Source organism: Rhinolophus sinicus, chromosome X (assembly GCF_036562045.2).
Source record: "Rhinolophus sinicus isolate RSC01 chromosome X, ASM3656204v1, whole genome shotgun sequence".
NCBI lineage: Eukaryota > Metazoa > Chordata > Mammalia > Chiroptera > Rhinolophidae > Rhinolophus > Rhinolophus sinicus.
The window spans coordinates 47,261,575-47,278,724 of NC_133768.1; the positions used below are offsets into that span (position 1 = coordinate 47,261,575).

A 17,150-nucleotide genomic window follows, 5' to 3' on the forward strand; every position below is an offset into this window, starting at 1 on the left:
GACTGAGCCAGTCTTTCTAAGGCAGGCACTCCTGGTTTTTACAACCAATTTACGGTTCCATCGCCAGTGTTTGTGCCCATGCTTAGGGTATGTTTTAAAGTGCTTACAGATGTGATCATACCTATTCTCAGGATCATTGTCATCGTCATCATCATCCACTGTGACAGGCACTGATTTAGATAAGGCTTCATCTCCTTGAAGGGAAAAAAAAGTACACTTAAAATTAGTTTTAATTTACCTATGTAAGTAAAACCATGTAAAATAAAACTAAAAGTCTAAAACTTCAAAAACAACTTGTGGGTTCTACACTGTACTCTGGGATCTAAAACATGATTAAAAAGAATTTATAAGGAAAGCACAAGGGGAAATTTAAGAAGTGCCAGCAGTAAAGTGATAAGTTAGTTGAATCTTATTTATTTTAAAGTGTCTTCCCAAAGCACAAGTGTATTGAAATCCATCCTTCTGGTAACAAGTCTGTATCATTAGCCATCACATTAGCATAAGTTTCTTGCTGAAATAAGCTTTATAGTGATCCATTTTAAGTTCACAGTTAACAGATGTATAATTTATCATTTATCACTTTACGTTTACAGTTAACAGATGTATCATCAAAGAACAGAAAAATTGCTATCGATATTTTAGTAATACCAAGTAATTTCAAAATATACTTGAATTTGTATTGTATTCATGAGTGGAATTAGATACATTCAAGTACAGTAAAACTTATTTCCTTATAAAAAGCAACGTTTTTATCCTTTGATTAAAAATCTAAAGAAATTAAGATTTGTGCATTTCATTATATGTAAATTGCACCTCAAAAACAAACTTAAATATTAAACTCTTGTTAATACTATATATGCTGAAGTAATTAGGGAGAAGTACGCTGATGTTTACTATTTGCTTGGAAATTTATCCAAAATTTCAAGAGCATAACACTGAGTGAAAAGAGCCAATATCAAAAGGTTATATACTTCATGATTCCATCTCAAAATAACAGAGATAAAAACCAGATCAACAATTGCTAGGGGTTAAGAATGGAGATCAGCAAGGGGTGTGCATAAGGTGTAGCACAAGGGAAACGTGTGGTAATGGAACAGTTCAATCTTGGTTGTGGTGATGGTTTACAAGTTCTGACAATTAAGTTCGCGAACTCATCCTAGAAAAAGTACTACATACCTCAGTGCTGAATATCAATCACTATGGTCACCTTCAAAGTACTCCCCTTGGGAAGCTATACACCAACACCAGCGCCTAGTCCACCCTTCAAAGCAATTTTGGAACTCTCTTTCTGGGATGGCCATCAGAGCTGTCGTCGTATTACCCTTGATGTCCAGAATGTCATCAAAATGTCTTCCTTTCAATATTTCATTTATCTTCAGGTAAAGAAAGAAGTCACTGGGGGCCACATCAGGTGAGGAGGGAGGGTGTTCCAATAGTTATTTGTTTACTGGCTAAAAACTCCCTCACAGTACCATGTGAGCTGGTGCATTGTCGTGATGCAAGAGCCATGAATTGCTGGCGAAAAGTTCAGGTTGTCTGACTTTTTCACAGTCTTTTCCACCCTTCCAAACAGTAAACATGGTTAACTGTTTATCCAATTGGTACAAATTCATAATGAATGATCCCTCTGATATCAAAAGAGGTTAGTAACATTGTTGCAACAAGTTCGCGAACTTAATTGTGTGATCTAGTACAAAGCCACACAATACAATTGCACAAGACTATATACATACACCCACAAAAATGAATGAGTACATATAAAACTGGTGAAACCTGAAGAAATCTTCTGTTTCCTGGTTTTGACACTGTATTATAGTTATGCAAGATATTACCATTAGGGGAAACTGAAAAAGGGGCATCCACAATGTCCCTGTACATTTTTCATGTGCAACTTCCTGTGAATTTATAATTATTTCAAGATAGTTAAAAGGGCAAAAAAAGTTACTTACACTGATGGACAGACAGAAGTATATACAGATAGGTGATAAAGCAAATACAGTACAATATTAACAGAAGAAACCTTTCTGTATATTTAAATTTTTTCATAATAAAATATTTGGGGGAAACGTTGGAGGAAAAAATCCATAAATAATGCAGACAGCTACAGGCTCAGGACAGAAATTCACTAAATATAGAGGGGCAAAAATAAATCGCACAATATCTTAGCAAACTCACAATAAATACCTCAAACAGACCAATCTTCGAATGAAATATTACTAGTAATAGTACTGTCATCTGCCTTACTACATCTTTTAAAATTGACCCCATCCTTCAAAATTGAATTCAAATGCTATCTGTTCTTTTAAGTCTTCCTCCAATATTTAGACTAAATGGTTCATTTATCACATCGCCCCATTTTAATGTTATATTTTTCTTCTTCTATTCTTTGTTTAAAAAATGATTTATCGATGTCTATCTTGCTCAGTAGACTGCAATCTCTACAACCACGTTCTTACTCTTGGTTGCTCATGCCATTCCCAAGCCCCAAGTTCTAAGAAAATGTTGTACCACATAACAGGATACCCAACTATTGCTGAATAAACTAGAACCGCTAAATTCATGAGAGCAGGGGAAGTTTTTTAAGAGCTCATTAAAAATGTCGCCTAAATTAAGTTGGATGTATTACAGGAATAAATAAATATAGCATGCTTATATATGCATCCAAGCAAATTCTTAAGGAATGCCATTTATATCACTGGCTTACACCCAAGCTTACCTTGAAAGAGAGTACTTTTTATAGTGCTTATTTTCAATGCCCATCATATTCTTTTCTGCTTAAGATTTTCTACTGACAAAGTCCAATTTTCAGATGTGTTAACTCCCTAGCAAATTTATCTTTTTTTCATCTAAAGTAATCAGTCCCAAGAAACATCCAGGGTAAACAAAATCTGAACAAGGCTGGTTCCACCAAATAGTTGAGAGACTGGCATCTGATGCAGTGCTGAATTCCCAAGGCTTCTCTGGGTATATACATGAGAAAAAGTTCACCTCCCCATCAGCACACTGATTCTTCAAAATGAAGTTACATAAATCAAAATGGAACACAATGATAGACTAATGCTGGGTTAAGGAATTACTGGGAAATGTACCCCCTGAGTATTTGCCATATGTTGCCATCTCTTCTTAAAATCTGATGAACAAGTATTACTTATTACACTAGGTATTAATAATTCTAAACATGAGAAGTGTATCATAGATATCCTCATATGTATCAAATCAAATGAGATTTGGGGAAATAAAAATTAGTATTTGAAATTAATTAAACATGTTGGTTTTACTAGGGAAGATATTTAATCATGGAAACCACTCTTCCAAATTTAAGATTAGTTCACTAGTCTAGACTATGCTAATGAGAATACTCCATGTAACTAATTAGAATTCATTATTCTTATATACTCCAATCCTTAATAAAAGTTTTCTCAACTAACCTGATAGTGAAAACATTGATTTGATATCCAAGTAACTATTAGATTGTGTTTTGAACTATTAGACTGTGTACAATCTCTTATACACAATTCTGAAATCCAAATGCTCTCAAACTGTAAAACTTATGTAAAGTGGTGCCAAAGTTTATTTGGCAGCAAAAACCAATTTGAACTGTTTATTCTTCTAAGTGTGAATGTTCATGTTTTGCTACAGAAATACTAATATGTTTGATTATGGGGGTGTTCCCTCAGGCCCTGACGGAGCTATTATACAACATATGGTAACTATATTATCCTTCCGAAAACCAAACATTTGAAAATTCTGAAACACATTAGGTCCGAGAATTTCAGGGACTGAGGACCTGTAGTTACAATAGCATATAGGCAGAGCTCCCTCTAGGCGGGTGATATAGCAGAGCATTACATTGAGTACACCATGCAGGTCACACTTGGTTTTCAAATCAACTGATTACATCAGTACTCCATAACAGGAATGTAAAGATTAAAAAGCAAGATTCAAGTTAATTCCACTAAAATCCAATTGGGATAAATGGGAAACCCTAACATAAGGAATGAAACACAGTTGTAAGTGGAAATCTACTTTATAAAAATTTTAAAATAAATTTCAAGTGTCCATGGTTAACTGGCAGGTTTTAGTGAATTAAAAAAGACAATGAGTGACAAGATATATTCATTATACAACTGATTTTAGTCATAACAGCAATAATAAAAATTATTTTCATAATTTTTTAGGACGGAGGTGGAATATCATTATTTGGGTTGGCCCAAACCCTAATTCTTAGTGCTCTATCTCATCAGGGTAGGGTAATCCATATAGTTTTTTTGGATTTCTTTCTTCCTTTATTTCGTTAGTACTGAAGACAGAAACATCTGTTCATGTCATCAGAAAAAAAATTGATGAGCATCAGCAAAAAGTTTCAATGAAGTAAATCTAATTTTTTCACAGGATTTCATGGAACACAGAGTTATTCTGTCCAATTTAAAAAGTCATATGCATGGTAAAGCAGTTAAACCATTCACACACATTATACCAATACCAAGCACCTATCTCCATTACATGAATAAATCTCTAGTGAACTACTGGCACCAGTCTGATTTTCCTTCATAAACTACTATTCGTTACTTTAGAGAAAAAGCATTAAATATTGGGAAAGAAATTTTGTTATTGTTAAAAAAAAAAAAGTAATTCTGTTATTTACCCAACACACTTGATATACTTGATACAGAATACTAGATGTTGGAAGATGTTTGAAACATCTTCCAATGATGGCATAAAAATAAATGGAGAAAGACGTTAGGGAAATTAAATAATGTAGTTATTCAAGAGAGAATAAGTAAAATTGCATTTTATTTATTTTTGCATACCTGAAGATTGACAAAATCCAGTATGTGAAGACAGCACTAAATTTTCAGTCACAGGCTTAATTTTCTGTTCATCACTGCTCCCTTCACCTACAGAATTATGATCATCATCTCCTATATCAGAAGAAGATGAGGAAGTAATGTCAGCTTGCTTCCTTTTAGTGCTTGTTCTTAGGGAGTTTCTCATTTTCTCCTTGACATTGCCTGCCTTCTTTTTAGCTGAAGTTCTTTGTTTCTTCAGCTTTTTATTATCTTCAGAACTTTCCTCAGCATCTGATGATGAGCCACCTTGTACTTCCTTGGTATTTCTCTTTGAATTTAAATTTCGTCTTTCCCTCAATTCTATTCGCTTCAGTTTCTTATCAGAAGAATCACGACCATCTGTTTTCATGGAATATTTCTCAGTATCAGATGATGAACAATCTTGTCTTTTCCTTGGACTTTTTTCAGACAAGTTGCACCTTTTCTTCTCTCTACTGGATGCTACATTCTTACTCCTTTTTTCTTCTGAAGAATCACAACTATCTCTTTTCCCTTGTAACTTCTCAGTATTAGCAAGTAATTCATCCTTCTTTTTAGAAGTTTTATCTTTTATCTTTTTACTTTTCTTTTCCCCATCAGTTGTGCCATTCTTATTTTGTTTCATGCCTTTAGGAAAAGGACACATTTTTTCTCCCTCAGGTAATTTCTCAGGGCCATCAGATGATGATTCATACTGTTGTTCCATCTTAATTATGTTTTTCTTCAAATCTGTAGTTTTCTTTTCTCTTTCCTCAGTTCCCTTTTTGCTGTTCTTTTTCTCATCTTCAGAGGCATTGTCACTGTGCTCTTTCTTTGAGAACTTCTCAGCAACATCAGATAAGCTACCCTGTACTTTCTCACACATTTCAGTTTTCAGATGCTTACTCTTTTCTTTAGTTTCAACAACATTTTTGTCTTCTGGAGAACTAAAACTCTCCTCTTTCCCAGAAGAAGGCATATCAGCACCATCAGAAGAAACAACCGGCTGTTCCTTCTTTGACACTGTGTCACTTAATTCTAAGTTGGTCTTATCTTTATCCACTGTGCCTTGTGCTGAAGAGAACTTGTCTCTCTCCTGTTTTCTTTCAGGATCATCAGCTGACCCTTCTTGTGCAGCCTTCAAACTTTTCTGCCCTTGATTAGCCATTCCTTTTTTGCTGTGTTTTTCATCTTCGGAAGAATCATAGTCTTCTTTATTTGGAGCTCTCTTTTTGGTTGTTCTGGCAGCCCCAATTTTACTCATGCTCTTTATCTCTTTTTCTAATTCTGAGTCATAATTGGAAGAATCAGACCGGTTTCTTCGTTTCTTTTTAGAAACTATAAACCTCTTAGGTGATTTGCCTTTTTTAATATCAAAATCTGAGCCAGAAGTAGAACTTTTTCGTTTCCTTTTTCCTTGATTATCATCTTTCCCTGTTTGAGTCTTTAAATCATACAAAGTCTTTTCATGATTTGTATAAGTTTCATTAATATCAGTATCTGAAGAAGAACTGTGACTCATCCTGGATACCTCTTTGAGGATTGCTAGCATTTCATCAGAATCTGAATTTTGATCCACAATATCTGACTGCTTAGATTTAGGCAATTTATTAGGTTTAGGATTATCGATAGCACTGTCCGAAGAATTCCGCTTATCATTTTTTCTCATTGGACCTGCCAGTTTTTGTTTCTCCGTAACTGTTTCACTGCTTTCTTCATCTGAATTAGATGTTGCAGGGTTGGTTTCTGTCTGTCGCCTCAAGGGTGTAGTCTTTACACGTGGGGATCTTCGAAGATCAGATTCTTCTGAAGGTAAAAGAACTTCACATTCAGCCAAATACTCATTATCATTTTTTTCCTGTCCAAGTCCACAGTTCTCTGGCTTGGGGTTCAGATCAGAACTTTTATAGCCATCTTTATCTTGTAGAACTTCCTGACAATCAGCACCTTTAATTGGGGAATTAGAAAGGGAGACAGGAGTGAGTTTAACATATAATTCTTTTGTTACTTTAGTTGTAGTTTTTGATTCAATACCTCCTCTGTCATCTTTTGAAGTAATATTTAATTTTACAGAAGAACTCTCCAGTTCTTGCTCAGTGCCACTATTGCCATCACCCTGGTGAACAGCTGAACTCTGAACTTCCATAGCACTCTCAAGATTCTCAAAAATGTCTTCTGGAACTGAGGAAGGAACAGACACAATATCCATGTCTAAGTCCTCAGATGTGTTAGCAGGTTCATACTGAGGTTCTTCCTTTTTACCAGATTTCTTATTGTCACCACTGGTACTTTGATTGGCTCTTTGTTCCTCTTCTAGAATGCTCTTATCCATGCGCTCACTATCTACCTGCTTTCCTGACAGTTTGGCTTCTGATTTTGAAGTATCTTTCCTTTCCAAAGCACAGGCTTTTTCTCCTTTTTGTACTTTTGTTTCAGACTTAGCTTCTATGACTTTATGCTCTTTGGTATTTTTCTCTTTGTTTATAGCATCCAAACCTTCAATCTTTGAATTCAAATCTTCTTCTAATGCAAGATGAGCTTTCCTGATATCGGCCAACACAGATTTAAAAGCCTTAAGCTGACGTAACTTTGTATCAGAATTGATTTCTGAATTATCTGTTGCCTGCTTCAAAAACTTAACATAACTAGAGTTCATGTTGGCTGTGGTTTCAATCAGTTTTTTTGCCTTCTTAATCATCTCTTTGGGCACAATTAGTGCTGAATAGGAGTAGGTTACAGAACCAGAACATGAATCATCTAATTTCTTTTCTTCTCCATTACAGTTTGAACTATTTTTCTTTGGAGAAAATCTGGATGTATGGTCACATACTTTATTACTCTTTTCACTGTCAACTTTTATCTTCTTCTTATTTTGTTGCAACAACTGTTCTAAATTTTCAAATACGCTGTTACATGCAGTAACCAAGTCCAACAAAGGCTCCGGGTGACAAATGTAGCAATACCATTGGTTGTTTTCATCCATTATCGTAGAGAGCTCCTTTCGGCCAAGGTTGCGCAGAATGCATTTCTTGCAGAAGGCATTATGGCAAAAGTCACAACAAATCAAGTTTCCACCTTCTGCACACCATCTGAAATTATTTAAAGATTAAAATATTATTCCCAAATGAAACTCATTTTAAATCTTTTCATTATTAAAGCAATTTAAAATTTCCTGCCATCAATTTTAATAGAAAAGCAATTTAGGTCATCTGCTTATTCTTTAATAAAAACTTAAAACAGACATAAACCTCAGGCTTTGGGGAAAAGAACAATCTTCCATTAAAGACATCAACGATGATACTACCAAAAATGGATCCAATAACAGATTATATAAGAATTCTGCCCACCCCCCAAAAAAAATGTAGACAACACTGAATTTTAGTTCATCTTGATGTATTACCTACCTACATTGTTCATCCATTCCATCTGAGTCACGGCTAATATCATCACTCATGTAATATTTAAAGCAATTCTATTAAAACAAAAGGGGAAAAGGAAATTTTATTCAAAATTGGTGGCATACAGGACAAAAACTTGATTTTTTTAAGTCATTAAAAAAGTAAAAGGAATATGTGTGTGGCCTATATTTTAGACAATCAAAGCAAAAACACTGAACTACTCAATACTAGTACTTTCCAGACACAGGAATAGCTCAAGAAACTAATACCTTGAAATAGATATCCGTATCACTGAGCACATTATTCCTTATATAAAAGTTTATAAAAGATTTTGGTAAAGCAAATTTCTAATTTCATATGACTAGCTACTAAAGCGCTATATAAAAATGTATTAGGTGTTGTTGCTACTTAATAAATTTAGTAGTCATCATATATAAACAGCTACCATTGTACAGCTAAGCAACATTATCCTACATTATCTTAAATCTCAAAATACCTACAAGATTGGAGGTATTATGCCCAATTGAAGAATAAAGGCTAAGGTTCATTAGTATGTAAATAAATCTCCTAAAGTCATACAATTAGTAAGAGACAAAGCTAGAATTCAAATCCAAGTCTGACTGACTTTAAATTCCTTTTGACTGGGACTGGATAAAGGGAAGGTTCCATGTCCACAGGTGAAAACTATTCATTACTGAAATGGGCTAGGTTCAACAGACTGGCCCTTGGTGGAAAACAAACAAACAATCATATATATAAGAAAAGAGAATGGGAATGCCTATTCCAAATCCTGCAATATGAAATTCAGCTGTCACAATTTAAAACTAGCAGCTACAACATGTATCCTAAATAGGTTCCTGGCTGGACTGAATTCAAGGAAAGGAGGGACAAAGATTGCTAAAGGAGGAAGTAAATTTAGTACATTTAAGTAGGTCTATATTTATCAAAAATGCATATAAGATCTAGAATCAGAATTCTTGAGAAAAGTCTGGTCTGTCCCTGCATTTTATGCAGGTAATTTATTGCAAAACAAACTAATGCAGGATTAATCTTAGCAATATGAACTAGGAAAACCATAACATTGATATTACAGATATTTACAATAAACTCCAAGGCATTATTTTTAAAAAGTGTACATATACTGTTAAAACTGTCTTTCACACGTACTAAGCATTTTTAATTCTATTATCTCCAAGTTACGTCAAAACCCCACTCCACAGAGTTTAGATATGGGTAATTAGGGTTCACAAGAGGGCAAGTTATAAAAAACGTATGTGTGTACACACATATACTCTTCAGCTTTTCCAAGACACCACACTTTCCCTCACCTATCAGCCTTTGAACACCATGTTGCCTCTGCCCAGAATATGCTGAACCAATCTCACTTCACCAGGCTAATTCTTATTTCAGATATACCAGTTTACATCATCTCCACGACAAAGCCCCCCTACCCAACTCCAAATTACACAGGCTTCCTGTGTGTTCCCATAGTACACAGTATCTTCACTATCGTGGCACTAATCAGGCTTTTTAGAATCTGTCTTCCCCACTACAATAAGCAATCTAAGGGCAGAGACCATTTCCATCTTTTTCACGACTGTGTACCAAAATTCTGACACTGTGCACCAAAAGTTGGACGTATGGTAAGCATTTAGTTATTTGTGGAATGATTCATCAACAAATCATTACATACCTTACAAATAAGTACTTGCAGTGAAGGATGTCTATAAATGGAATCTTTTTGAAAATGATTGACCTGTTGTCCACAAGCTGTGCAGCTTACAATCCCATGAAGCCCATCTTCTAAGAGAAAGGAGTAACTGTTATTCACACATACAAAAAGATATTTACATTAGTCAGCATTTTGCATTGGAAATTAATACCTCATAATCCTTGGAAAAATGACATTTTGGACACAAGTAAAAAGGTTAATAATTTAATTAAACTTACTAAAAACATTACAATCTTGGCAAATTCCAGAGCTACAAATCCTAACTTGTTTCCTTTTACAGATGCAAACCCTATTTATCACAACAACTTGCTATTAACATGAAGAGACTCCATAAAAGAAGTTCTAAAAATAAAGGGCAAGAGCTCTTTTTCATTTTGCTATTGCTTTGCAAATAAATTCAGTATCGGTTCTTAAAGAATGGGGAAGCAAGTAACATATATGGAATAGATTCTTTTGCAACCCTACACTTAAGTTAGGTATGCCATAAAGCTTTTACTCTCAACATGAAACTGTCTGCACAGATCTTTTCAATACAGTATGTAAAGACCTGATCATTTTATATTACCAATTTTTTTCTAAGGTTTACTTCAGTACTATCCACAATCCCCACTAAGCTGCCTTCTCTCTGTCTATTCCACTGTGCACTTCATATCAACACTGTCTACTATTTCCAAGCAAGACTTGCAGGTACATCTATCTTGGCAACAAAATCTCAGAATGGCTGGGCTGGGAGGTGGGGGAAGGAGGCACAGTCCATTCCACAGTATCTACAGGAAAACAGACTGAAGATAACCTTTGCAACAAAGAGTAAGAGAAAACTTCTCCTGGCTCACTCTCACCCCTAGTTCTGCTTCAAGCAGTTCTGCTTCACAATCTGAGCTGAACATTAGAATAACCTGATGAATCTTTCTGAAAACAAGAGCTAACCATTCCCAACCCTAAACCACTGAATGGGACTCGCCTAGACTGTTTTTTTTTCGGTTTTATGGATGATTCTGATGTGCAACCAAGAACTTGATCCAAATAAGATGGCAGATTATGATTCAAAAGAGGCCAGTGAAAATGGCTGCATTCACAAATAAAAGGGAACTAAATTAAATACAAACTTTGTCTCTATCCCTAAACAAAAGACAAAACAACAAATACACTTCTCACCTTTTAAGTTTCTATTTTGTGTTTTTCTTACTTTGAAGGTCCAACGAACCATGGACCCAAACATTATCACAAATATTTTTATTTGCAGACGTTAAAAAAGTTTATCCACAGTATAAGGGCACAATCATACTTTCCAGAAAACACAGAGAATTTGAAGATTTACTATACAAGCTGCTAATATTGTATTTTAAATCATATTGTCCTGCATTAGTGTTTGATCTTAAGTATTCATATATTTTGTATTGGTATTAACAGAAACAAATACACAGTGTGCACTCAGATAAACTAACAAGATAAATAAAAGCTAGAGTTTGAATGTTCATCCAATGTTAGATAGTATTTATTAAGCATCTTCTACGTGCTTTTTGAACATATATCACTCAAGAATTAAACAAAACTAGGTGATACTTTAGAGAATTTCTCCTACATGTGCACAAGGAATCACACAGAGGATATTCACTGCAGCACTAATTAAGACATTTGAAAACAAAAAATTGGAAATAACTTCACATTTGGGAAATGGATGGTGGTTTACTCATAGTACAACAGAATTCTACAGAGCCGTGAAAAAATAGCAAAAAAACCTAAATTTACACTTACTGACGTGGATACATTAAAAAACAATGTTGAATGAGAAATGCTGCAAAAGGATATATACAGCGTACTATTTTGCATGTTTAAATGAAAAATAAATGCTTTATGAATAAATATATGTACATAAAATATGCATGGAAACACACATGCATACAAACTTCAGGATAATCATTACCTAGGGGTGGGAAAAAGGGAAATGGATGAGAGTAGGACTGAAACTTTATTTAAGTGAGATCTGAAGCAAATATTATAAAACACTGAAATGTTACTTTCTGTACTTGTTTCTATATGTGTATGTTTTAAGTTTTTATTTTTAGTCATGAAATATCTTAATGATTATAATAATACAGTGCATAAATAGAAAAGAGGCATTTTTATTTCTGAGCTCAATATATTTTAATAGTGTTAAAGAGAACAAAATTATTGTGTCATATGGAAAAATCAGTTGTAAAATATATTTTCTAACAAACTGGGGAAATCATGTCAAAACAGGCTATGGTATTTAACAAACAGTGGCTCATAAATGGTCAATATAGTTATATCTTTGTGTTTAATTGTTTCAAATTAATATAAGGATATTTTATATATGAAGTTTACCTTCTTGACAGTTTCCTATATTAGGCTTTGATTTTAGAAATAACTTTCCTTGGAAGTGTAAATATTAACTAGCAATTCAGTTCCTCAGATCCCTAGTTTATTCATACATGTGTGTATAAGTAAACATAGTTAACTTTCCTGTGTGATTTCTGACAGCTTAAAAATATAACAAATCATTAAGACAAAAACTAACAAGAAAGATTTTACTACTATATGGCTATAAAGATAAGCACGATATAAACACTCTTACACAGAACACTTAATAAAATGTTCCAGAAACATATCAGCTCAGAGCAAATATCAGCAACATAGAAAAGTGGCACTAGGAACACCCTCCCCAACAACTTTGTTTTTTTTTATTCTCCTTTCAGCCCTTACCCACATTTCAGACACTGACTGCTCCAGAGTCCCTCCCCAGAAGACACCATTTATTAATAGATATTAATTTTGACACAATGCAGTACACTTCATTATCTGTCTTCTATATAGGACCCATGATCAGAAAAAATAAGAAACTCTTGCTCCTGGTCCTTACCATCACCTTCTAGTTGCTGATTCTCTTGTTTTAAAAATACTACTTAGCTTTGGTGAGCTCTGTTACTGCAATAGCATTTTCCCTACTATGAACTAGAGTCTCAGTAAATCTTCCTTATGCTTGAAAGGGGTAGAACACCCCCTTGTGGATAAAAGACTAAACAACATTTCCTTGATTTTCTCCAACAACCTAATGAAATATTTAACCTGAAAACTGATAATGTATTTTATAAATAGAGATATATTTTACTAGTTCCATCAAGCTAATCATAGAGCACTGAAATAAAAATCTATACAAGATGTCATCAATGTAGGAACTATGCTATAATTTCACAATTAATATGATAAATATCAAACACACACACTTCCATTACACTTCTACTTAGAAATTTAGTGTCAAGTTCTATCTTTTAGAGATTCATTCCTTTTATAGTCATTGATTCTGGCTGTTAATCTGCCCAAAAAATACATATAGGCACTATTTAAAAATCACCAACAAGTGGGACACATACACCAATGTCATAAATTTCTAAATGAATCCTCCTTATGCTAACTTCTACAGATGATTAGCCAATATGGTTGTGTGTATAAGTAAGTGAGGGTAGACAGACAAAGGGAGAGGAGGCTCAGACAGATAGAGGGAAGGTTACTAACTCTAGCTCCCTTCTTTCCTACTCATCTCTGCATTGCTATCCTTAGATCAATAGATCTCCAACTTTAATTTTCATAAGAAAAAACTGGGGCATGTTTTTGACATCATCCCCAGAAATTCTCATTTGTTAGGAGTGGAGTCAAGGAACTTGAATTTTTAATAAGCACCCCAGGTAACAGTAATGCTCTGTGAAGATGTCCACCGCTCTGTGAAACAATGTTTTAGTTATGTACAAAGTTACCTGAAGATAGGCCCACAGGCAGGTTTTGTCCAAATCTGAAATTCTTTTGGGGTGAGGAAACATATGGTATTCTGGCATACAGGCATTACAGAACTAATATGTGAACGAAGGAAATGCTAAGCTTCTTGAGATAACTTAACAGCCACTGAAGGCAAAGGTTTTTCATAAATAGTGTTTAACCTTTTCTGCTTCAGAGCTCAGAGAGAAACAGAAGTTATTTTTAAGTAGTGCTTTTAATAAACAATGGGCAGAAAAGTGGAGGTATTTTTAGTAAGCACATCAGATTTTCCAATATGGTCATAAACAGCAATTTAAACTCATGTTTTCATTTTCACTTGTATTTACCTCCGCGTTTTTTGAGATTTTCAGTTTTCATTTTACTTCTGCTTCTAAATTCAGGCCCTTTAAAATCATCTTTGTCTTCATTCAGCACTGGCTCTGGTTGTACAATCACTGTACCTAGAATGATTTCATTTAAAAAACCATTACACATATTAAATGTGCAAGTGAAGTACAAGACTTCAGTTCAGATAAAGCCAACATTGCTGGTACCTAGTTTTGTTTCTTTCAAGCTTTCAATACTTGTATAAGGACCTCTCAAGAATAAATAAAACAGGGAAATAGTAAAAGGGCCAGGTGTCAACAATCAGATTACTGGGGGAGGGAGGTATTATGAACTGATTATAACATAAATATGTGAATAAAGCAGAAAGCCTCAGCCCAGTTCTGAATTTTTATGGTAACTATCATCAAAGTTGTTTTGAATATGAACATCCATGCTAAGTTCCATAGAGTTTATAAAATAAAATGACCAGAAGGGAAAATTTTAAAAAGATAGCCTATTCTTCTCATAATCCATATCACAAACTCAGAAAAAGATCTGAGGTTTCTTTCTCTATTTTTTCTTTTCGTAAGTTTTCAATTATAGTTGACATTTAATATTATATTAGTTTGAGGTGTACAGCATAGTGGTTAGACATTTATATAACTTACAAAGTGAGAAAAGGATTTTTAAGGGTTGTTTTATATTGCTTTGAAAGAGAATAGTGGGGGACAACGTGAGAAGTTAATTCTGCTATTACTGCTGTACCTATTCTGAAACATTTCCCAACTAGTACGTCAAAGTTTCAGCACCCTGCAAAGTCCTCAAAAAGTTTTAAACCGAAGGTTGCTTTAAGATACTTAAGCTCAAGTGCTCTAACAATAAAATGTATAATAGCATCAATTGTTGGTCCCTGTGGAAATATTTTAGGAAGAATGCACTTTCTTAGCTATGAAACATGTGAACTGAAGAGAGAGGCTGTTAATTTCAGTTTTCATTATAATCTCCCAAGAGCAAATAAAGCAGGGGTATAGTAAAAAGGATCCAGGTCTCACATTTATCTACATTGCTGGGCTTAGTAATTGGGAATTACTAGCAACAATTAAGAAAGGAAAACCTGGTAGTTGCCAGGGGCTGCTGCCTGAACCATGTGCCTTTGTTATCCAGCAAAAAGGTTTTGGCAAGGTATAGGATCTAGTTAAATGAATTTCTGAGTCTCTGAGAAAAGGGGGAAAGAGGACACAGAGGACTGAGTTTTTACAAACTGGTGAATTTACATACTCTCCACAAAAGAAACTATTCACAACAACCATTTCACGTATAGACTCTTAGAGAAGCCCTGACATTTGAAAAGAGTTAAAGATTTGTAACTAACAAAAAAATAATAGAATTCATTCTGAAGATTCTCCTCCAAATGGAAGCAAAGCAGCAGAGTGGAAAGAGCACTCACTAGCTTTGGATTCAGACAGACCTGGGTTCAAATCTCAACTTCTAAATTTAAAGCTGAAAAAGTTCCTTGAGCTCTGAATTTGTTCCTTTATCTCTCCAAGTAGAAACAGTAACTACCCTACAGCACTGTTTTGAGAATTAAGTGAATTATTTTTTTAAGACTCTGGTATCTATACATAGTCAAGATAGAATTGTTAACAATAATTATAGTCACCCCAATTTGACTTTATAGAACGGGTCTATTTTTGGTTTAGTGGGAGAAAATTATGCTTAGTTCAGGTTAGTAACATCCCATACTAACTTTCTTCCACAATATCATTGAAAGATTTGATACCTAGGTTCTTAGCTCACCCAGTGGCCATGAAAAGGACTCCCAGTAACAACCACTGACAACATAACAATCCAAAGTAAGTCACTGCCTATGAGACTCAGGCTCCCATGATGGTTGTTTCTGCCCCTGGCCACCAAAACCATTACTTAAAATTGTCATAGATGATTTGCAAAGCCAAGTAAATGGTAGGCCCATCAATTTTCCTTCTTCCTCTCTTCTTTCTCTCATTATTCCTTTTCCTCATTTTTCATCTATTGTAATTCCTAATCTATCCTAGTCAAGCAATGTCTTATCCTCCTACTCACCATTTTTTTAAAATTCCATAATCAAAAGGCATGTAATAAAAACATAAGCATAGACAGAGAACAAAATTTAGTAAACACTGCTACAAATGGTCTGTGAGAATTTGAAATATATACTAAGAGCCTTAAACATATTATTTAATATTTAATAAAGAAAAAAATCTAAACTTTTGACTCTGAAACACTGTGAATTACCAAAACCCTTGTCATTCTCTCATCATGTAATCATATTGCTCTCAGACTTGGACCACGGAAAGTCCAAAATTTTCATTTGGCTTTTTTGCCCCAATCTAATTAGTGAGGCTTTAAGGCTAAAATCACAACAGTTGAGAGGCATCTGACAAGGATTTTTAAAAGGATAATTACAAGAAATACACCTAAATCTATCGTTGATAATTAACTTCAACTTTGAGTCTTAGGGAATTTAAGAACTTAGTAAGGCTAAACTAGATTTTAAATGTTTTTCTTAAAAAGTTTTCAAAATATTCATAATGTTTTTCTATAAAGCAAATGCATTAAAATTTACTGAACCAAAACTTAATATATTAAATTTTTAAACCAACTTCCACATTCAAGTATAATTTGGAAACTAAAATAACTTTTCTAAAATCCAAGAAAGAAAAATTAAGTTTTGTTCTTTACAAAGCTGCCTAATATTCTAAATTTTTAACCTCAATAACGCACATTACCATTACCATGCTAATACATTTCCAGACCATCACTATTAAAATGTCAGGTTGCTCCTTTACACACAGCTAACAGTAATCAAGTTCCAATTTTATAATAATGGCATTTAAAAATACATTTCAACTTTAACTTCGTATGAAAAATTAACACAGATTACCTTTTGGCAAGCTTTGCATAGTAATATCATTTTCTGAATTTTCATTAGAAGTATCTTCATTTACAGTCTCAGCCAAAGGTTTTTCATCATCGGATTCTACATACTTTGTTACAATTGAAGGTTTCCTATGAAAGAATTAAGTCCATAGAATTATGGACACTTCTGACAATTGGAACAATACCCAAAGAATA

At 34.1% G+C, this 17,150-nt stretch overlaps 1 protein-coding gene across 14 annotated transcripts in view; it reads right to left on the minus strand.

Moving 5' to 3' along the window:
- Nucleotides 1–17,150, minus strand: part of ATRX (ATRX chromatin remodeler) — a 251,139-nt gene that overhangs the window by 173,497 nt on the left and 60,492 nt on the right. For 5 of the 14 annotated variants that reach the window (XM_019716362.2, XM_019716364.2, XM_019716358.2 and 2 more), the window contains 6 exons: nucleotides 16,960–17,084; nucleotides 14,057–14,170; nucleotides 9,900–10,009; nucleotides 8,213–8,280; nucleotides 4,812–7,897; nucleotides 122–194 (listed from right to left, as the gene is read on the minus strand). In XM_019716362.2, the coding sequence (XP_019571921.2) occupies nucleotides 122–194; nucleotides 4,812–7,897; nucleotides 8,213–8,280; nucleotides 9,900–10,009; nucleotides 14,057–14,170; nucleotides 16,960–17,084 (3,576 nt within the window). The remainder of the gene's footprint in view (nucleotides 1–121; nucleotides 195–4,811; nucleotides 7,898–8,212; nucleotides 8,281–9,899; nucleotides 10,010–14,056; nucleotides 14,171–16,959; nucleotides 17,085–17,150) is intronic. The other 9 variants (XM_019716363.2, XM_074323981.1, XM_074323982.1 and 6 more) reach the window with 3 other exon arrangements.